Source organism: Phascolarctos cinereus, unplaced genomic scaffold (assembly GCF_003287225.1).
Source record: "Phascolarctos cinereus isolate Bilbo 61053 unplaced genomic scaffold, phaCin_HiC Scaffold_1;HRSCAF=81, whole genome shotgun sequence".
Taxonomy (NCBI): domain Eukaryota; kingdom Metazoa; phylum Chordata; class Mammalia; order Diprotodontia; family Phascolarctidae; genus Phascolarctos; species Phascolarctos cinereus.
Window position 1 is genome coordinate 105,784,681 of NW_027555514.1, and position 23,006 is coordinate 105,807,686.

The 23,006-nt window shown below is 40.1% G+C and overlaps 1 protein-coding gene across 2 annotated transcripts in view; it reads left to right on the plus strand.

Annotated features, from left to right (window-relative positions):
- The window catches only part of CREB3L2 (cAMP responsive element binding protein 3 like 2), a 163,875-nt gene that overhangs the window by 118,252 nt on the left and 22,617 nt on the right, over positions 1 to 23,006 (plus strand). The window contains exons 4-8 of one of the 2 annotated variants that reach the window (XM_020998061.2): positions 1,645 to 1,732; positions 8,272 to 8,450; positions 13,534 to 13,680; positions 17,700 to 17,758; positions 20,388 to 20,456. In XM_020998061.2, the coding sequence (XP_020853720.1) occupies positions 1,645 to 1,732; positions 8,272 to 8,450; positions 13,534 to 13,680; positions 17,700 to 17,758; positions 20,388 to 20,456 (542 nt within the window). The remainder of the gene's footprint in view (positions 1 to 1,644; positions 1,733 to 8,271; positions 8,451 to 13,533; positions 13,681 to 17,699; positions 17,759 to 20,387; positions 20,457 to 23,006) is intronic. The other variant, XM_020998060.2, reaches the window with a different exon arrangement.

A 23,006-nucleotide genomic window follows, 5' to 3' on the forward strand; every position in this document is an offset into this window, starting at 1 on the left:
TAAAAAATCTCTTTGGGATACAGATCTAGTAGTGGTATTGCTGGGTGAAAGGGTACGCACAGTTTTATAGCCTTTTGGGTATGGCAGTTCCAAATTATTCTCCAGACTGGTTGGATCAGTTCAAAACTTCACCAACAGTGCATTACTGTCCCAATTTTCTGAGGGATTGATTCTTAAGATACTGAAAGAGGGAGAAATAGTTTTGATTTTGGTCATCGATAAACATTTACTTCTTCCAAGGCAATGAAGAAAATATTAACTACCAACTCATACCTGTTTTCCCCTTTTTACAAAATATCTGATAATTGCACAGGATGTTGCATAAAAGAAATTGCATAAAAAGTATTATAGAAATTTTTGACTAGCAGGTGAACCTGTTATAGGAAAATCACTCACTGTGCTGGAAGCTGATAACCCAGGAGGAGTAGAATTGTGAAGCTTTACCTCAGACAAAACAGTGCTAAACTCCTTTCTGTTTCTACCTGGTTAGAATAGAAAACATAATGAGGGGAAAAAATAGTCTATGAATTTGCCTTCCCATGGTTTTTTTCTACACAGGTACTTGAATCCCTGCATCTTAGGCAGCAAAGTGGTGTGATAGAGAGGGTTTTGGACTTGGAATTTGCAAGATGTGGGTTGAGATTCTGCCTCAGTCACTTACTAGTGACCTTAGCCAAGTTACTTAACCTGTATGGGTTTCTGTTTTCTCATTTGTAAAATGGGAAGGTTGGACTTAAGTGCCCACTTATTTTAGGTCCTGTGGCCACAAGTACTGTATATGAATATAAACTCTAAGAGCTTATAGTTTAATGGAGGAGCTTATGTTCTCCAGCTACAAATTATCCTAGGATACTTTTTTTTTTTTTTTTTTTTTTTGGTGAGGCAATTGGGGTTAAGTGACTTGCCCAGAGTCACACAGCTAGTGAGTATTATGTGGCTCAGGCCGGATTTGAACTCAGGTCCTCCTGACTCCAGGGCTGCTGCTCTATTCACTGCATCACCTAACTGCCCCAGGATCCTTTTAAAGAACTGGGTCTCTGACATAATTGTAAGCTATTTCCTTGTTGTCATTGCTATAGTGCAGTTAATTCAGCTGGTTTAGGTCATGGTGCTTATAAGGCCAAGGACATAAACTTGATCCCTTGTTTGGGGCTGGTCAGCTTGGTTCTTCCATGACCACAGACCATTTCCCTAACCTGCTGTTTCACAGGTGCATGTCATTTGTTACGTTGGGAAGATTGTGGATGGCTCAGTGCATATTCCTCTCCTCTGTTGTAGGGGAGGGGACAAACTGCTGCACAGTCACCTGTGTCATCTTATATAAAATAAAGCCCCTAAAAACACAAATAGACTTCCTCTGTCATAGAATACCACTGCAGTATTCTAGCCCTGGAAGGGTCCAACCGTTGGTATGTGATCTTTAGCTTTAATTCATTTGGGGATTCCACCTGCTTTATAAGATTCTGAAGGAAGTAGCTCTTAGTCCCTATTAGCCAGCTTTTAGTAGAGGTTGGGGGTAGGGTGTCCCCAGATAAAGATAAAAAGTGGGATCAACAGCTCTTCCATCGCTGTGCACCATCTTGTTGCTCTTTTATTTAAAAACAAACAAATGACCCAAAAACTTGTGTGAAATTCTTTCTTTAGGTCAAGTCCCCAAGCCTGAAAATCCTGCCCAAGATTAAACTGGAGCCTCATGAAGTGGATCAGTTCTTAAACTTCTCTTCGAAGGAAGGTCTGTTGGTTCTCGGTGCTTCATCTGGGGCTGGATGCTGGTGTTGCACAAGAACTGGGCAATGAGGGCATGGGAGAAGGGGAGGGACGGTGCATAAGAGGCCTTGTGTTTCACTTCAGCTAGACCTGACCTTGTGCAATAGATGTTTTTCTGAAGGGCTTCCTTTAAATCCCAGTTTTGAAAATCGAATCCCATTTCACCAGAGACTGGCATTATCATTCCAGTAATATGTTCTCTGATTTTTTTTTCAGGAGTCAGTGGCTTTATTTAATACCTTCACTTTACCTTTTTATGATCCCCAGGGCTGTGAGGATAGTTAATCATCTGTAAAGCATGGAGGTGAGAGAAGGCAGAAGTTTAGTTTGGTTTGGACACACAGAACCTGGGAAGGAGAGTAGAGTGAAGTATGGCTGGAAAGTTAGATTGGAGCCAGATCTTTCCATTTATCCTAGAGGCAGTAGGGAGCCACCAAAGGTTTTTGAGCATAGGAATGTTGTGGTCAGATTATACATTAGGAAGATTGTTTTGGTCAGTTGTGTGAAGGATTAGAGAGGAGACAGACCAGAGGCAGGAAGACCAATTTCAGTCATTTTTCAGTTGTGTCCACTTCCTTATGACCCTATTTGGGGTTTTCTTGGCAACGAGACTAGAATACTTTCTTTCTCAGTTTATTTTACAGATGAGGAAACTGAGACAAATAGGGTTAGTGACTTAACCAGGGTCACACAGCTAGCCTAAGGCTGGACTTGAACTCAGGAAGATGAGTCTTCCTGAGTCCACACCTGGTACCACGTAGCTGTCCAGGAAGACCAATTAAGAGATTATTATCATTGGTCGTGGCAAGAGCTAGTGAGGGCTTGGAGAAGAGCTATGGAAGTTTGGGTAGAGACAAGAGGATGGATTCAAAAGATATTGTGGAGGCAAAATCAACAAGATTGGGAACTGATTGGATATATATTGTTTGAGCAGAGGGAAGAGACAAGGGTGATTCCCAGGTTTCAGGCTGGAGTGACTGGGAGGAGAGAGCAAAATAAAGTATTTTCTCCCTCCAACCATCGCCACACTGCTGCAAAAGTGATTTGACTAGAGCACAGATAAATCTGACCATGTCAGTCCCTGATTCAGTAAACTCCATTGACTCCCTGATAACCTGACCCGACATAACTTTCTAGCCTTATTATATACGTTGCTCTCCCCTCACCTTATGATCCAGACAAACTAGCCTTCTTACTGTCCCTCATACACAACACTCTAGCTTATCTCAGCAGAGAAACACGGCACTGATTGTACTCTGTGCCTGGAGTGAGCTTTTTTCTCACATCTGCCTCTTAGGATCTCAACTTTCATTCAAAACCTTACTTATTGCCACTTGCTACACAAAGTGTTTGCTGGTCCCCACCCACTCATCCCATCCCCCAAGCTGCTAGTGCCTTTCCCTTCAAACTAGCCTTGTATTTATTTTGTATATAACTATATCTCCTGATAGAATACAATCTCTTTCAGGATGAGGACTGTTTCATTTGTTTTTTAGTCCCCAGAACTTGGCACAGTTCTTAGGCGTTTAATAGATGCTTATTGTTTGCAAAGTTGGGAGGAGATGCAGCTTTTGGTGAGACATTGATGCCTATTAAAAACATTCAGTTTGAGTTGTTGGTGGAACATCCAAATAGAAATGTGAACAAGCCGGTTGGAAATGAAGCCTTAGAGGTCAGAGAAGAGCGAGGCATCGTAGATTTTGGAAGCAACTACGTAGATGTGAAAACTGAAGCCATGGAAGTGGATGAGATCGCTAAAGAAGAGAGAGCACAGAGAGAAAAGAGAAGGCTGAAGACTTGAGACACAGCATTCATTACTTGGGGCAGGAGGAGGTGACTGAAAGATTTGGTCTAACTAGAGTTGGGTTGGTGTTTACCTTTCTGGTTCCATGGAGAAAGAGCTTGCTAGACAGATCATTGAGCAGTATAGTTTAGTAGAAAGCAAATAGACTTGAGTCTCAGGCTCAACCCTTCCAGCTTCTGTTTGTGCCCCTTCTTTACCCATCCAAATGTAAGTTCCCTGAGGGCAGGTTTTGTCTCTCTTTTTTTTATTTGTATCCCTGGAGCTTAGCACAGTGACTGGCACATAGTAAGTACTTAATAAATGTTCATTGAGTTGAATTGAATTGTATTATTCACTCTGTGACCTTGGGCAAGCCACTTAACTTTGAGCCTATTTCCTCACACATAAAGTGAAAGTTATAATATTTGCATTTCATCCATCATAGCAGTGTCCTATTAAATGAAATAATGTATGTAGAGAGTAGTGTAAACTTTAAAGTACCATATAAATGTAAGTTGTTAACTTTTTTTTTTTGACTAAGCCTATGATTTCACTGGCGTAGGGAACACTTGTTGAGAAAGCTTCCTCTCTCCATATGAATGGATACCTTCTCTTTCCAATAGCTTTAGAAGGCTGCCTAGGAGATGTGACTTACCCAGAGTCACATAGTCAGTGTGTATCAGAGGCAGGCTTGAGCCCAGGGCTTCCTGCCTCCAAAGCTAGTGCTCTATCCACCATGTCATATAGAGAAAGTTGAACTTTTGGGGCAGCTTAGGTGGCACGACAGATAGAGCGCTGGCCTGAGTTCAAATCTGGCCTCAGTTACAAGATTTGTGACCCTGGGCAAGTCACTTAACCTTGTTTGCCAAGCTTTTGTCATCTGTAAAATGAGCTAGAAAAGGAAATGGCAAACCACTCCAGTATCTTTGCCAGGAAAATCCCAGATGTGGTCATAAAGAGTTGGACATAGCCGAAATGACTAGACAACAGCAAAAACTTTGTGATCTGTGCATAGTAACAATAAAAATAACGTAAGGTAGAAAGTGAAGGGTGCTCTTTTAGGCAAATTGTTTGACTTTTAAGAAGCTGGTGGACTTTCCAACAAATATTAGTCCTTGAATTTTTTATGACACATTTTATAAAATGTCAGCCGTAGGTACATATGCTGATAATTCAGGTACTTTGGAGAGGAGCATTTCTAGGATAAATAAAATGCACGTACTTCCTGATTACTGTGACCCAGTGGAAGATAAAGTAACTGACCACCCCTTCATACCTTGGAGCTACTTTCCAATGACCCTGACCCTAGGGTGGGGAACCTACAGCCTTGAAGTCCCCACGTGGCCCTCTAGCTTCTGTGCCCCTTTGACTGATTTCCCTACCCCTGCTGTAGCCTCTTTAGTAACCCAAGAGCTGCTTTCCTTTTCAAATGAGGTTTAGAAACCTGATGCTGAACCACCTGGGGGCCAATGGATGGCTTTCACCCAATAGGAAACAGTGGAGTCACATTTGGCTCACTTTTCCAGCTGTTTCCCTCTTTCCCTTTCTAAGGGAATAACCCTTTGAATGAAGTGGAGTGTCTCTGTGTGGAAAGGAGAGTCCCACAGGAATGATTTTGCTAGAACCGAGTGGATAAAGCCACTGCCTCTTGGTTGATTACCCCCATACAGCATTTAAGGACAAATTCCAAAGAACTGGGTTAGATCAGTTGATTCTGTTTTGCATCACATGATACTAGGCATATTTCTGATATTGTGAGTGTATTGAATGATGGGTAGATCTCTCAGCAGCCTCTGAGTTCCGATCATCTACTCTGTTTTCCTGCTTGAAAAGGACCATCGGCAGGAATGTAGGCTGACTGGAATAAAAAGGCATAGAATGTCTTAGAAGACCTTTTTAGTCTTATGGATACCTGTGGGGGCCATTGGAAAGACAAGCAGAGGAGACAAAAATAGAGAGGGAAAAATAGGGGGGTGGAGTGATAGATAAAGAAGAGACAATGTAGAAAGTAAGATGACTGGGGAGAAGAAGAGGAAGAATGAAAAAAAATGATGAAAGGTAGAAAGAAGAAAACCTAAAGTTGCCCTGGGTGTACCTCAGTGAAGGTGCCCAGACCATACAAGGCCAAAGACTCCTAACAGTTCACACTTCTAAAAATGATTGTGTGATAGGAAGAGCTGCTTCCTATCTGTGTAACTGCTCTCCCACCACTTAACAGAATCCTTAGAAGTGGTCATGTGTCTCAGCAGCTGGTATTTGACAAGATAGAGAGAACATTTTTAGATACTCAATAAATTCCTCTTGAATGGATTGATAGATGAATGAATGAATAATGTGTCTCCCTTGCAGATAGCATAGAATCATGTTCATAAGTACTCAATAAGTGTTTATTGAATGAAAATACTCTCTGTACGGAGAATTTGATATTCATTGTAATATACCCTAGGCATGTTCACTTAATGGTCTGGTTCTCATCTGGGTGTGTCAAACCCTTTCCCTTTAGGAAGTCTGGCTTTCTCCCAATTATTTTAAATTTTCGCTTTAGACTTTCAATTGTTGAGTCTTTCAAAAATATCAAATATATATTTTCCTTACTATCTAAGATTACCACAATCCTTGAGGTTTTCCTTTAATTTTATCCTAATGCATAGCTATCAAAACTCATTTATGTGGTTTCCAAGAATCCCAAATTTTTAGGGTCTGTAATTCAGGCTAATGGCTCTCTTTTTATCACTTTTGGGTTTCATAAATAATTTGAGCTAGAAAGGACCTCAGAAACTACTGATTCCACTCTACCTTTATTTTGTAGGTAAGGGAACTTAAAGCCCAGAGAGGTAAAGTAATCCATGCAAGGTCATACAATGATGATGATGATGATGATGATGATGATGATGATGATGTGATGGTGATGATGATGATGATAGGGAGGCAGCATAGTATAGTGGATGGAAAAGTAGCCTTAGAGTCAGGAAAAACTGAGTTCAAACTCTACCTCTGATATATACTGGCAATTAGAGCTGATAAAAATGGAATTTTCTGACTTGAGGAGTAGTTAGTTTGCATTACAGGAAGCCTTCAGACATGAGCTGCATAACTATGTGTTGGATATAATTTAGAGGGGCTTTTTGAGATCCATGGGATAGGGTTTGTATTAAGTAACTTTTAAGGTCCCTTCTAACTCTATGTCTATTAATTTAGCTTTTACAGCTGTTTGGCAGAGGAAGTTTCCAAGATGGGACTCTAACCTTAAGCCACAGTCCAGTGCTTGTCCTCCTCTGTCAGGCTGCTTTGTAGTTGTTTACAGGATTTGGAGATATTGCTGTTACTCTTGCAATCTCCAACAGCTGTAGTGTCAAATTCTGAAAAATGAATTAGAGAAAAGTAGTCTTGGAATTGACAGAAGTAGCTAATTAAACTTATCCTTTTAGATTTCATTCCCATTGGCAAAACTCTTTCTTTCTTCCTTCCTTCCTTCCTTCCTTCCTTCCTTCCTTCCTTCCTTCCTTCCTTCCTTCCTTCTCTTTCTTCCTTTCTTCCTTCCTTTCTTTCTCTTCCTTCCTTTCTCTTCCTTCCTTCCCCTTTTCCTTCCTTCCTTCCTTCCTTCCTTCCTTCTTCCTTCCTCCTTCCTTCCTTCCTTCCTTCCTTCCTTCCTTCCTTCCTTCTTCCTTCCTTCCCTCCTCCTTCCTTCCTTCCTTCCTTCCCTCCCTCCTTCCTTCCCTCCTTCCTTCCTTCCCTCCTTCCCTCCTTCCCTCCTTCCCTCCTTCCCTCCTTTCTTTCTTTCTTTCTTTCTTTCTTTCTTTCTTTTCTTTCTTTCTTTCTTTCTTTCTTTCTTTCTTTCTTTCTTTTCTTTCTTTCTTTCTTTCTTTCTTTCTTTCTTTCTTTCTTCCTCCTTCCTTCCTTCCCTCCTTCCTCCTTCCCTCCTTCCTTCCTTCCCTCCTTCCTTCCTTCCCTCCTTCCTCCTTTTCTTCTCTTCTTTCTTTCTTTCTTTCTTTCTTTCTTTCTTCTTCTCTTCTTCCTTCCTTCTTCCTTCCTTCCTTCCTTCCTTCTCCTTCCTTCCTTCCTTCCTTCCTTTCTCTTCCTTCTCTTCTTCTTTCTTCTTTCTTCTTTCTTTCTTTCTTCTTTCTTTCTTCTTTCTTTCTTTCTTTCTTTCTTTTCTTTCTTTCTTTCTTTCTTTCTTTCTTTCTTTCTTTCTTTCCCTCATAATAGCTCTAATGGCATTATTGCAGTTCACAGATAGAACATAAGACATGGAGTCAGGAAGACCTGAATTCAAATCCTGCCCCATTTACCTACTTGCTGTGTGAACCTAGGCAAGTCACTTTAACCACTCTGTGCCTCAATTTCCTCATCTATAAAATGGGAATAATAATAATAACAGTTCATATCTCAGAGAGTTGTTGTGAGGGTTAAAATGAGATAACTTATGTAAAGTGTTTGGTAAAACTGTAAACTCTATAGAAAAGTTAGCTGTGATGATGATGATGATGATAATGATGGAGGAGGAGGAGGCGATGGACATCAAAGCTCAGAGAAAGCTCACGGTCAAATATATCTAGTGACTGATAAAGTAGAGGCTAGAGCCCAAGAAAAGAGAGCCTGGAGCCCTCTCGACACATCCACCTTCTTCCTACCTGACTGCAGGGGAACTAAAAAGGTTCTTTTTTTCACTTAGCACATTTCTTGTTCCTCCATGAGAGAAACACCATTTTCTTTTCTTCTAGCAGTGGTGGAACACCTGCATCTACCCCCCACCCCTCCCAGCAGTCATGGCAGTGATTCTGAGGGCAGCCAGAGCCCTAGCCCGTCCCTGACGCCATCCAGTCCCACCCAGGGGCCAGGGAAGATGACATCTCGTTCAGCCTCAGCCCTCTCCAATTCCCCTCTCCTGACAGCACCTCATGTAAGTAGCAACCAGAAAACCCTGCATGTGAGTTTTTCTTATTTTTGTTCCTAATGTCTTCACCAAATCAGACCCCACTTAATATTTGTTTCTATGCATTGTACAAGTAATAAACATGAGATTTTTTTTAAAAAAAAAGTTGATATTTCAGTGATTTTAAAAATATCTACCTCATGGAAAAAAAATTTAGAGCTGAAAAAGGATCTTCGGCATCACCTAGTTCAACTCTCTAATTTTACAGGTAAGGAAGGAAACTGAGTCCAAAGAAGTGAAGTGATTTACCCCTTCACAGAGAGGCAGACTTGGGATTAGAACCCTGGTGTCCTTTTAAGTCCAGTGCTCTTTTTTCTACAATATTCTGTGTGAACAAAGTCGAGCTATAAATTATATAAAAATCCTGTTTCTGCTGGCCACCTAGCCGCAGTGTTGTTGTGAGCCAGGACTGAGGCAGCTTGAGGTAACCCCTCCACCAACAACAGGCTTGTTGTGAGCCAGGTTGCTATGGAACTGCCTCACAGTTTGAGTTAGCTTTGCCCCCCAGCAGATTGATCCAAATCCCAGTCGTCGGTCCATTGAGTAAGGTGTATATAAGGGCTTCTGTAGGGTTCCAAAACAGAGCTTTTGACGCCTGTGGAACTTCCTTGCCAGCTGCTTCAGGGAGGAGGGAGGACCACATTTACCTGGAGGTCATTGAGTGTGTTTTTATTAAAAATAATTATTTTTCCTGAACCTTCAAGATCTATTTCTCTAGGTTTGGGAAGCATTCTGAGGACACTCAGTCAGAAATCTTGGAGTCATTTTGGGTCTCCCCTCTCCTTTGTCTCCTATATCCAAATTGTTACTAAATCCTGTGGTTTTTTTTTTTCCTAACTGCCCCCTTGGATTTGCCCATCCTTCATTCCTTCTCCTGCCTCCTTGTCCAGAATAAGATGGCCTCACTCTTGCTCTTACTGCAGCAGTTTCTAGGCAGTCTTTTTATACTCCATATCTCTCTTTCCCTGCTGCCTTTCATTCCCACTGCCAATATCTTAATATCTTTTTTTTTCCTTTTTTGGATCAGACTTGTAGTTTCATTGCTAAAAGTAGCTCCCAGTAAAAAACAAACAAAAGACAGCTTCTACCAATACAGATGTTCAATGGATAGTCTTTGAGAGGTATGTGGGACGTGGAGAGATCAAGTGACTTCCCCCACATGTACCATGCGATGGGGATGAGTACCCCATGCCTTCCTGACTTTGAGGCCAGGTCTTTATTCATTGCGTCATACCACTTCCCACCATGCACAATTTAGCACTTAATTATTGTCTAAGAAAGGCTGCATGCTGTGGATAGAGAATTGACCTTAGAATCAGGAAGGGGTTCCTCTGAATCATGCTAGTGATCACCCTCCCAGGCAAATAAGACTCAGTAAGTTACAAATAAGCTGCTAATCCGCCATGGTAGAGGAAATTTACATAAGGAGGTGGGATCCCTACACTGATGAATCACAGGTCTAGGTCAACACACAACTCACACATGTCCACATGTATATAACACACATATGAAATGTGTACATGTGTTTGTGTTATATGCACATGTATATACATGTGTGCATATGTGCATGTTTATGTATTTAATTCTAGATATTTCGTGTATATTAGTTCTGCTTCCTAATATATATTGTAAGCACCTTTGAGGCAGAAACCATATTTTACACGTACGTAACCTCCATAAGAGGGAAGCTAGGTAGTACGGTAGACAGAGCACCAGACCTGGAGTCAGGAACACCCGAGTTCAAATGTGGCCTCAGACACTTTCTAGCTGTGTGCCCTGAGCAAGTCACTTACCCTGTTTGCCATAGTTCCTCATCTATAAAATGAACTAGAGAAGGAAATGGCAAACCTCTCCAGCATCTTGGCCAAGAAAATCCCAAATGGGGTCATGGAAGGTCAGAAATAAACAACGACAACAACAAATCTCCTTAAGGCCTGGCATAGTATGGTGGCTTGATAACAACTGATTTTTTTTTCTTTTTTGGTGAGGCAATCGAGGTTAAGTGACTTGCCCAGGGTCACACAGGTAGTAAGTGTCAAGTGTCTGAGGCCAGATTTGAACTCGGGTCTTCCTGACTCCAAGGCCAGAGAGCTATCCACTGTGCCTCCTAGCTACCTCAAAAAGTGATTTTTTTTAATTTTTAAAAACACTTTACTAAACCACATATTTGATTATGCTACAAGCTAACTCAATCACTCAATCAAAAAGTATTTTTTAAAAAAAATTATCTATCATCTTTATTGATAAAATTATGCAGTACACATTCCAAATACACATTTCAAGCTTCTGGATTACAAAAATAATGTATATGTGATGAAAACTTATTGCACAAAATGAAACTCTGCAAAATCCTAAAATTAAATCTCGGGAAAACACAATATATCTATAATGGTCAAGAGGAGATAAATTAAATCACGATTTTATTTACAAAAATACTCATCAAGCATTTTTTAAAAATAACAGCTGCCTCAATATCACCACATGCTGAATCTTAACAGTGCAGCTTGTTTTATTTTCTTAAGTTAAATGGGATAAAGTCAGAATTATCAAAAAGCATTTATTAACTGCCAACTATGTGTCAGGCATTGTGCTAAGTGCTGGGGATACAAAAAAAGGGAAAAGACAGTCTCTGCCCTCAAGTAGCTTACAATTTAATAGAGGAGACAATGTGCAAACAAATATATGCAATGTAAACTGCATATTGGATAAATAGGAAATAATTAACAGAGAGAAGACACTAGAATTAAGAGAGTTTGGAGAAGGCTTCCTGTAGAAGGTTGGATTTTAGTTTGGACTTAAAGGAAGCCAGGGAGGTCAGCAGTCAGATCGAAAGCAAGAGAGAGTTCCAGGCATGGACAATAACCAGAGAAATGCTGAGAGATAGAATGTCTTGTCACTTTAGTGGCTGAATGGAGGATGGATTGGAGTGGGGAGAGAGTTGAGGCAGGCCACTTCACCAGCAAGCTATTGAAATAATTGAGGCAGAAGGTGATGAAGGCTTCAGTGTCAGAAAAGACAAGTGAGTATATTGGAAAGATGTTGCAGAAGTAAAATTGACAGGCCTTGACAACAGATTGGATATGGAGGATGAGAGATAATGAGGTGTTGAGGATAACTCCTAGGTTGTGACCCTGAAGGACTGGGAGGGTAGGCCTTGAAGAGTAATGGGTAAAGTAGGAGGTGGGGAGGGTTTCACTTTTGGACATGTTGAGTTTAAAATGTCTGTGTGGGACATCTTGTCTGAAAGGCAAATGGAGTTATGAGATTGGAGGTGAATAGAAAGGTTAGAGCAGGAAAGTTAGATGTGATTATCAGCACACAGATGCAAGTAAATCCATGAGAACTGTTGAGATCACCAAGAGAAGTAGTGGGGAGGGAGAAGAGAAAAGAAGGGGGCCCAGGACAGAGCTCTAACTTCATTTTGCTGTGTAGACACAATAATACAGGATGTAATTCTCTCACTCTTGCATAGCCTATTTGTATTCTGCTGAAAACAGATTCTACAGAACACTTCTTGCCTAATATTTCTGGAAGTATTAAACTTGAGATGCCTATTACAAGTCCAGAAACTATTCCTCAGGATAATGCTACTCTGGAAGTAGCAGAACACTTGCTAAATTCATCTTGTAAAGATGCATTTGGAAAAATTCAATAAACTCCTCCCTTGCATTGTGTAGAGCATTATGGTTTCCAGCACACTTGCACACCCATTATTTTATTTGATTTACATAGCAACGGCATTGTAAAGCAGGGTGGATGTTATTGTCCCATGTATAGATAAGGAAACAGGTTCAGAGAAAGTAAGTGACTTGTGTTGGGTCTTTAAACTTCTGGTCCAACGTCCTTGCCAGGTTACTACGCTACCATTTCAACCCTCCTCTTCCCACCCCATCTTCTCTCCTCCTTCCTCCCGGCCCCCATCAAAAAAGATATTTTTGTAAAAGAAGTTTCAACTGAAACTTTTATTTGTCCAAGGTCTTGATAATCACTAGGAATTCTGGCTCTGCATGGGATTCCAGTCCTTTACTTTTTGTATTTTAATTTTGTCCTTTTGGGGGAAAGATTCATAAAATCATATGTTTTTGTAGTTGGAAGGGGCCATTAGAGATCATTTTGTCCAACCTCCTGTTTTTATAGGTAAAGGAACTGAAGCCCAGTGAAGTTAAATGTTTTCTCCAGGGTCACCCCAGGAAATAAAGGGTAGAGCTGGAATTCAGAGCCTGCTCTTCAGACTTCAAATCCCCAGTGCTCTTCTGTTACTTATCAGGGACAGGGAAACAAATGATCTCATTCAGTCCCTTAGACAAGCACCTCCGGGAAAGCTGGGTGGTGGGTTGATTCTCTAGCAGAGCGAGAAATGATTGTAGTCCCATGCTGATCACATAGACTGTGGGGGACTTAAGGCCTTAACTTCTTTCCTCTCTGGTGGTTGGTTTCTCACATGTCTTCAGTTTTCTCCTGCCTATCACACTACTAGCTGCACATTCACATGTCAGCCACAGGAAAGAGCTGATCATTTGTTTTTCCACAGTGGTCACTAAATATTCCTTCAGTTCAGTTCAACAAAGGTTCAATTAAGTATGTGATATGTACAAAGTGCTGGTACCCTCCAACTTTAATACCCACAGACTAGAACTGGGCTGGATTGGCTTCTGTCTGTTGGTAAACATAAGATAAATCAGTGCAAAATAATGTCATTATTCCATGCATTGAATCCTAGAAGACACCTTAAGTGAGGAAGGAGGTCCAAGCCCCCTCTTCCATGCAAGTACAGTCACTGTACCCACTGAACACAAATAAGGGTCTGTTCTATTTTTAGAATCTCCTTTAAGTTAAGTTAACAAGTATTTATTAAGCACTTATTACACTCCAGGCATTGTATGTACTAAATGCTGGGATACACAGTAAAAGAAAAAGAAAACCACTTCCTGCTCTTGAGAAATTTACAGTCTAATGGCATCATCCATCATTTCCTTTGCTATTTCAAGGACATGATTTTGTATGCTCAGTGATTTTTCTTTACCTCCTTTTTGTCCTTGGGCCTACACAGAAACTCCAGGGGTCAGGACCCCTGATCCTGACAGAGGAGGAGAAGAGGACACTGATTGCTGAGGGGTACCCTATCCCCACCAAACTGCCCTTGACAAAAGCAGAGGAAAAAGCCCTGAAGAAAATCAGGAGGAAAATCAAGAACAAGGTGAGGTCCTGGGTTCAGGGTGGCACCAGGAATATGGCTCTGTGGGCACTAAGACATCTGTATATATGGGACAGAATAGGTCTTTTCTATCTTCCCCTTTCTGATATAATAATATACATAATTAGAGGAATTTCAAACTGCTTGGGAGAGATAGCTAACACGCTGGAGGGCAGAGTCACTATCGAGAAGCCCTGACTGTTGGGCTGAATCTAAATAGAAGAAATAAAATAGGGATAAATGTAGTCTTGGATTCGTATACAAAAAATCAGTTCCACCAATATATGATGAGGGGGCATGTAAGGGTGGCATTTATTCTGAAAAGGATCTAGGGGTCTTAGTGAACTGCAAACTTCAGTGTGTCAGCAGTGTAATGTGGCAGCCAAAAAAGCTAATCCAAACTTGGGCTTCATTAGGAGGGATGTAGCTTCTGGGAACAGGGAGACGATAATTCCACCATATTCTATGCTTGTCAGACTTCATCTGGAGTTTGCATTTAGTTCAGGCTACCACAGCTTATGGACATCAATAAACTAGAAAATGTCCAGTTGAGGGCAGCCAAGATCTTAAAGGGCCTTGAGTTTGTCCCATGAAGTCGATTAAAGGAACTGGACTAGGCTGGAGAAAGGAAGACTTAAGGGGAACATGATAGCTTTCTTCAAGTGTCTAAAACTTTCTTCCAATATCTTCCTATGGAAGAAGATTTAGACTCATCCTTCTTGGTCCCAAGAAGGCAGAACCAAGAGCATAGGTGGAAACTGCAAAGAGGCTGATTTAGGCTTATTGTTGAGAAAAACTGCCCACCTGTTAGAGCATCCCAAAGTAGAGAGGTGGTAAGTTCCCATTCCTTGGAGGACTTGCAGCAGAGGTTGAGTGTGTTATAATGAGGGTTGCTTTTGTTTGGGGGCTAGGCTAGATGGCCACTGAGCTCCCTTCCAGCTCTTAAATTCTGTAATTCCATGACTGGGTCACCAGCTTCCCACTTTGGCTAGTCAGGCTAACACTTGACCTGGATGGTCCCATTACTCCTTCCTGGGGTAATTTCATTGGGAGCAAAGTCATCACTCTCTATGATCACTCTCCGATAGTCTTTTCTTCATTCATACTCCATCCCACATCTTGACTTGACCTCAGAAAGCTTTTTGTCACTGAGGGCTCCTCGTGAGATTCAGTAGTGCCCATGAAGGAAAAAGCATAGACAGAAGAGAAACTGCAAAGGGAGAAGACAGAGGAAGGAAGGAGGAAAAGAAAGACATGGTTAGGAGAAGGGGATTAAGAGGAGGCTGAGAATAGCATCCTTCATTGGCTCTTCTCCCCTAGCATTGCTAGAGAGAAGTTGGCAATATCGGAGGGGATGGTAGAGAGCATCTTCTGGAGGAATGGGAAAGAAAGAGGATTGAAAAGGGGAAAGCAGGATGCAAAGCTTCTTTAGCCAGGAGTTGCTTCATGTGGAATAGGGCCAAAGAGTTTCGAAATAGCTTTTCATGGGTTAAGGGTGAAGGATTTAAGGTAGGTCTCACTCTCTAGTTTGAAACTCATTACCAGAGTACACATACAACATAAACACACAATCTCCATACTCATTCACATGGCTATAAAAGCTCAGTGGTATATAAATTTAAAATTTTAGGCCTCTATAATAACTCACTTCATTGTTCTTCTTAAATATCCTTATGTTTAAATGTGGATTTTAAATGTTTTATTTTTATGTAGGATTTTAATAACTTTGAGTCCCATCAACAAAAGCCTGTCTGTGTTAAATGCCAGCATATAAAAATGTCATTAAACTTGGCTGCTAAGGAAAAAGTTTAATGAGTAAGCTTAAGCAAAGATAATGGCCTTGAATTTGGAAAGCTTAGGACATGTGTTATAAAGAGAGAATTATAGCCCAGGATAGAAGAGGAAATAGTCAAAAGGAACACCTAGCTAGTTGAAGTTATTTCAGATCTTCAGGCCCAAAGGAATCTTAGAGGAACCCCAAAACGGCGTCAGAACCATTGTCTGTAATTTTTGAGAAATGATGAAGAATAGATGGTGGGGAAGTATTGTGTTGATTTTTTAATGAAGAGAAAAAGGTAGATTTTAAAAACTGCAGCCTAAGCAGTCGGATATTAACCCAGCTAAATTCCTAAATGGTTTAGTAAGCAATACTATGAGTATTGTAAATTGTAAATACCATGAGTAGTTACAAAAGAAGGTAACATGGAGTTAATAAGAACAAGTCATTTCAACCTAACCTCATAATTTATTGATAAGTGGGGTTTGGGGGTGGGGCAGCTGGGTGGGAAGAATGGGGAGAAATACAGCATCACACATGTACATTCATCAATGCGGGATAACATATTGTGGAAATTCCCTAGTGAGGCAGATCAACAACTTGTATATAACTTATTGTTTTAATTTCCTGGACAGAGAGGTGAATTGTCCTTGGGGGGGTCACACAGTGTCACAAGCAGAGCTTTAATCCAGGTCTGCCTGGCTTCAAGACCAGCCTTCTATTCAGTCCATCTCACTGACTCTCATTGATAAATTTGTTGGGCTAGAAATGTTATAGGCATCTTCATTTCAGTAACTTATTTGAACAAGTTGCTTATAAAATCTTTGTGGACAAATGACCAAATGTGGGAAGTCTGATAATATTGATAAGTGGGTTTGCAGCCAGTTGGATAACCATACTTATAGTGTGTTGTTTATTGGTACTGCGTCAACCTGGAGGGAGATTCCTATTTTCCACTAGAATATCACAAGACCCTGTAACTAATCATTTAACCAGTGGCCTGGGTAAGGACATAAAATATCCATGCATTCTTTCAACAAATATTTATTTAAACACCAAATTTTTAAATGAAAATTTAAAAAAATGATAACAGTGATAACCTATTAACTCGGGATTCATAGAATAAAGATATCAACAGTCTAGAATGCTTGGCCAAAGCCAACACAATGGGGTTTAGCAGAAATAGTATAAATTATGTAAATAATGTAAAGATGTGAATTTAGGCAAAATTTAGGCTAAACAAAAGCAATTGTACAAACACAGGATAAAGAGACCTGACATGTATATGAAAAGAATTCTGGAGGTTTCAGTTTCCCGCAAGCTTGATATCAACTAATAGTGATCCTAAAATGTTAACGTAATCTTAGTCGACATTGACAGAAGTCTAGTATCCAGATCACAGGAAGACAAAATACTTCTGTGCTAATCAGCTCACACCTGTAGAGCCAGGTATAATTTTGTATGTGTCATTTAAAAAGGGACATTAATGAACTAGAATGGGCAGAGGAAAACAACTATAATTGTTAGTCTGAAAACCATGTAATTTGAGGAACAATTAAGAACTTGGCCATTCTTAACCCAGAAAAGAGTAATCCAAGAAAAGAAATGATAATTGCATTCTCATGTCTGAAAGGATATAATTTTGGTACTGTAGAAGACAGAACAAGACCAGTTCAACAATCATTTATTTAATACCTACTGTGTATAGATACTACACTAGGTGCTTGGAGGATTAAGATAAGACACAGCTGTATAAGCCCAACGGGTGGAAATTATAGGGAAGCACCTTGGCTCAAGAGCATGGTGGTACAGTGGAAAGAGCACTGAGCTCATAGGACCTAAGTTGGAATCTCACCTCTTTTACTTAGGGCAAGTGTGACTTTGGACAAATCATTTCATTTGAACCTGAGTTTCCTCAGCTATGAAGCTAAGGGGTTTGGACTGGATGCTTTGGTAATGACTGCCAGGAGAAGGAGCTAAGCCCAGGTCTTCTTGACTCCAAATCAAGCATTTTAACTATTATATCCTCCTGAGAGCTGGGAAAAAGAATGATAATGTGAGAAATGGGTTAGGGGCGAGTCAGTGGAGACAGACAGTAGCTACCGAAGCGTGATATTGAGTTGAGAGCTTCGAATAATCTCCTTGCTTATGACATATAACCATCTCCCATGTATAGTATTGATTTGGTCATGGATTCTGAAACCTATGCATGTATTTTGTGTTTTTTTTTCTTGTTCTGTCTTAGATTTCTGCCCAGGAAAGTAGGAGAAAGAAGAAAGAATATATGGACAGCTTAGAGAAAAAGTAAGTCTACTCTGACAAAATAGGTGTTCTCACCAGCAGTGATTGGGATGGGAAGGAAGCCTGCACTTTAGGTTTGTCTTCCCCTATGCCAAGTCACCCATTGCTGTGCCTTTGAAGCTTCTTGGATGGTTAGCTATGCTTTGCCTGACGCCTAGTGGTAGTTAGGAGAGGAAGCAAAAAACTAGTCAGGCAAGAAGCAGAAATGCAGTCAAGTTTTCCCTTCATGCTTCTTCTAACCAAGTCTCTCCAAGTCCTTGAAACCTTCCTTCTCAACAAGCAAGAAAAAAAAAAGTCACAAAAGCCTGTATTTCTTTAGTCCAATTGATAAATGGTCTCCCCAGTTGGAATGTAAGCCCCAATGTTTGGCACATGGCAGGCACGTAATATATGTTTGCTGATTTATTGAACTCATCAGTTTAGGTGCTTCCACTAGTAAGTGTGATCATAACCCATCCATGCCCTCTCACCTTGTATTATTTATGTTCTTATCTTCCTATCTGCCCTCCATAGCCACTCCACTCAGTACTGGGACCCTTCCTCTAGTTCTCATGACATGGAATGGGTAGGAGAGGAGCAAATGGGCCATCAGCTAGTTAGCCTTCATTCTGACCACATAATTGGCTCATCTTCTTTTGGTCTATCAGTACCTATGTCTTGGATTGGTGCTGTGTAGGGGCAATAAGGTAAGTCCAAATTTGAACAAGCGAGTTAGATCTTTCTTTTTTTCTTTAAAGAATCATTGCTTTCAGTGACCTCATTTCTCCCTGAAACAAGGGTCCATCTTTTTAATAGCACCATTCTGGTAATGCTGTATAATGGTGAGTCATGAATACTGTAGTCTCTGAAGAATTATAGCTGACGATCACTGAAAGGACACTGAAAGTTGCATAATGGGTATGAGAAGGCCACAGTGTATTGCCAAACAAAAATTGTGGAAAGAAACAGCATCAATGTCTTCAGAATGATACATAGCTGGAAAAGAAGGTGGACCATTTAAAATTCCTTCACGTTGGCTGTATAAGGTCATTATTTTACCTGACCCCATCTGCACCATCATCACATATGGACTCGCAGAATGTTAGAGGTGCTATAGCTAGCAGGGAAATTGGAGATTAGCTCATAAAGTGACAACATCATTCTTAATGTTCTTACTCTCTAAGTGCTTACTCTGGGTGAGTGGGCGTTGGTAAAATATCATTAATATGCTTTCCTCTTGTGAAAATTAGGTAATATCTATGTGGTAAGGTGGGGGGGCAGGGCTAGAGTAAATAAGTTAATGCATAACAGATACCGACAGTTTCACATATAAATTATCTTTTTTTTTGTTCTACTTTGCATATGTAAGCATTCTCTCTTTTTTTGATGTTTGTTACATTGAAGACAAGAAAAAATAAGAAATAGCATCTAGTCTCCATTGTCCCTAAAGAGTTATTTCTTTAGTGAATTAGATAAACTGAAGGTTGTGCTCCAGATCCTGGAAAGGAGCCATTACATAGTCCTAGAAATGGGAATGGTTCTGTTGATCCTGGTTGGTTCTTGGTATTCCTGTTAAAAATTGGCATTCCTGAAGCACATTAATACACTGTTGATGGAGCTATGATTTTGTCCAAACATTTAGGTAAACAATTATGCAAGAAGAGCCACTAAACCATTCATATTATTTGACCCAGCAATCCTACCATTCAGCTCAATTCAAGATCACATATATGCAAAAATACTTATAACAGCACTTTTCTATAGTAACAAAAATTGAGAACAATGTTGGGCTCCTGTCAAAATGAGGAAGACTGAATGTATTGTGGTTTATGAATGTTGTGTAATGTTACTGAACTATAGGAAATGATAAATATAGGGAATTCAGAGAAGCACGAGATGACTTATATGAACTGATGAAGAGTGAAGTAAGGAGAACCAGGAGAACTATGTACATGATGAAGAAATACTGAAAAGGAATTGAATTCTGATTCATTGTAATGACCAATATTGGAGAACAGATGATGAAACGCATTCACTTCCCTCTGTGAAAGGTGGAGAACTATAGATGCAGAATGTTGAATGTACTGTGTCAGATGTGATCTCCAGTTTGCTTGCTTTTACTTCAAAATTTTTTTTCTTCTATAATATAGGTTAGGGTTCAGTGAGAAGAGTATTTTAGGAAATGACTAATGCAAAACCAAAAAAAATATCAAATCTTTTTTTTTAAACCGTGAAATACTTTTTAGGGTATGATTTTAGAAAAAATAAAGTTAGTCTTCCCATTGGCCAGTTTAGGTGCTATTAGTTTAATAATGGGCTGCCTTATCCCCTTCATTATGTCTTCCCTACTTAAGTATGGGTCTCAGCTATATGTGAATGCCTTTTTCCAGTTTCTTTGAGAGAGTGTGTATTTCTTTTATGCTTTAGATCTCAGTGCTCTGTGATACATTATGCCTTCAATGCATTCTACCAGTATTCTTGCTTTGATCAGAGGTATACTCATTCACCCCTCCCCATTTTTGAATCTGACCAAGCTATCTCACTGGTCAAGTAGGAGCAAGCGGATGCCCTTCCTTCTTAATAGACATGACAACTAGGCTTGATTTTCTCTGTAATGACTATTCTTGACTTTCTTCCCCCTTCTCTTCTGCAGGGTAGAGTCTTGTTCAAATGAGAACATGGAGTTGAGGAAGAAGGTGGAAGTCCTGGAGAATACTAACAGGTAAGAGGCAGCTAAAGGTATAGTGGAGTTATCTACCAGGTAGAAGGTGAGTAGGAAAAAGAGAATAGGGCTAATAATGAAAAGGAAAGACAGAGATCTTACTTGGGAATACAGTAGGAAAAAGAAAGTCAAGACTGTTATCTGCCTGTCATTTGGTCCTCAAGACCTCCAAGTCAGAGCAGCAGAGACAAAACCTGGCTAAGCTCCTTATCAGAGGCAACCACAGGAGCTTGGGCATGAAGACTTATGAATAAAAAGCATGGAAAAAAAATGGAGGCAACTTGGATTTCCTTTAATGACTTTGGAGTTCATGAGTGGGGAATGTGGCACTAGTCATCTCACTATAGCTCAACTTTTGTAATAGGACACTCTACTAATGAAGCGGGAAAGAACTTTTATTGTTTCTGGGGATAGTTTTCTTTGAGCTCCTAAATGTAGCCATTTTAAAGAATAGTTATGAGTTTCCATTCATTATCTATCCCTTTACCATTGATTTAGCACATTCTAAGTAGAGGCTGAGTTTCTTAGTTCCTAAGAGACAAAGTTGCTATTAAATAGCTTATGGTGACAAAATCATATTAGAAAAAAAGAAAACAGTTTTTAGGTTGGCAGTTTTTCTTTAAATGCTGTACTGTGGTCAAAAGCAAGAAAAACTCTTATCCTTTTATAACTTGATACCTGGCATAGTACCATGCACATGGCAGATAAGAAATGTTTGTTGAATGAATGAACCGATGAACCTATCAGCTGCTGTGTTAAAAAAAAAAAAAAGAATCATTGGATTTGGAGTCAGAAAACTGGAGTTGGAATTTCATTTTTGTCACTTACTACAGCTGACCCTGGGCATCATTTAGCCCCTCTGTGCCTTGGTTTCCTTATGTTTAAAATGGGAATAATACTTGCACTCTATGGCAATAGAATTGTGATCAAATGAGATAAGGCATATCCAACTCTTTGTAAGCCTATATTGTAATAATAACTAACCTGTATGTGGTGCTTTAAGGTGTACAAAGTGCTTTACAAATATCTCACTTAATCAAACCCAGCCTCAAACACTGACTAACTACATGACCCTGGGCAAGTCACTGAACTTCTGTTTGCCTCAGTTTTCTCAAATTTAAAATGAGGATAATAATAGCCCCTATCTCACAGTTTTTTTGAGGATCAAATGAGATAATATCTTAGCACTTAGCACACTTAGCATGGTGCCTGACACATAGTAGGCACTATATAAATGGTTATTCCCTTCCCCTAATCATTACAACAATCCTATAAAATAGGTGTTATTATTATCATCCCCATTTTACAGATGAAGAAACTGAGGTTGAGAGAGATTTAGTGACTTTGTCTAGGGTCACACAGCTCGTTAGTAAGTGTTTGGCTCCAAGTCCAGCACTCTGTCTACTATGCCACCTAGCTGTATTGTATAAATGCTAATGAACTTGGGCAAGCTTTCTGGGTCTCAGTTTCCTTGGCTTTAAAAAACAAAGGGTGGAACATGATAATCACGAAGGTTTCTTCTAGCTCAAAATCTATGACCTTGTGTTCTCTCCTTAATTTTTCCCCTACTCTTGCTATCACTTGGAAGAAAGGGGACAGGTCTTTTGTCTTCTAATTTCAGTTATCCAGGTCCTTATCTGTCTGTCTGTCTGTCTGTCTGTCTGTCTCCCTCTCTCCCTCCCTCCCTCCTTCTCTTTGCCTCCCTCTCCTTCCCAAGGATATAGTTTTAACAAACGGGCCAAATTGTTCTTCTGTGAGAGAAGTCCAGTATAGAAAAGGGAAAGGTTTATTTAAAAAAAAAAGGATTCTGGAATTTGCTCTGCATTTTTATCACTGCTAAGTGCCATTGTTCAGTCATCCCTCCTGCCACATGGGGGCAGAAGGAATGAAGCTATGAGTTATGCACTGTCACCCAGGGTTAAGGAGGTTGCTTTTTGCCTGAATCTCTGTCCAAGTGACATAGTTTCAGACATAAGATCACAGGACTTGGAGGTGGAAGACACCTGTAAGGACTACATAGCACAACTTCCTTACATAACCTCCTTCTATTACAAGTGAAGAAACAGAGAGGTTGAGACTTGCCTGGGATTACATAGGTAATAGTCATAATTAATAATAGGAATAGGGAAAGGGATTGAACCTGAGATTTCGCTGGTACAGTCAATCAGTCAATAAGTATTTTTAAGCACCAACTGTGTACCCACCTAGCACTATGCTAAGCACTGGGGATACAAAGAAAAGCAAAAGATGGTCCTTACTCTCAAGGAGCTTATAATGGAACTCCCAGTGAGGAAACGCCTTCCACTAACACTGATAGAGAGCCTTTGCTACAATTTAGTCTTAAAGAACTGCCTAGAGCACTTCAAGGTTAATCGACCCACCATGGTCACAGAGATGAGACTTGAACTCAGGTCTTCCTGGATGTGAGGTCTACTCTCTAACCATTGTGCTATGCTGCCTTTGTAATAATAACTCATATTTATGTAGCACTTTGAAGGTTACATAGAACTTTTCTCATAGTAGCATTGGAAGATAGCAAATACAAAAATC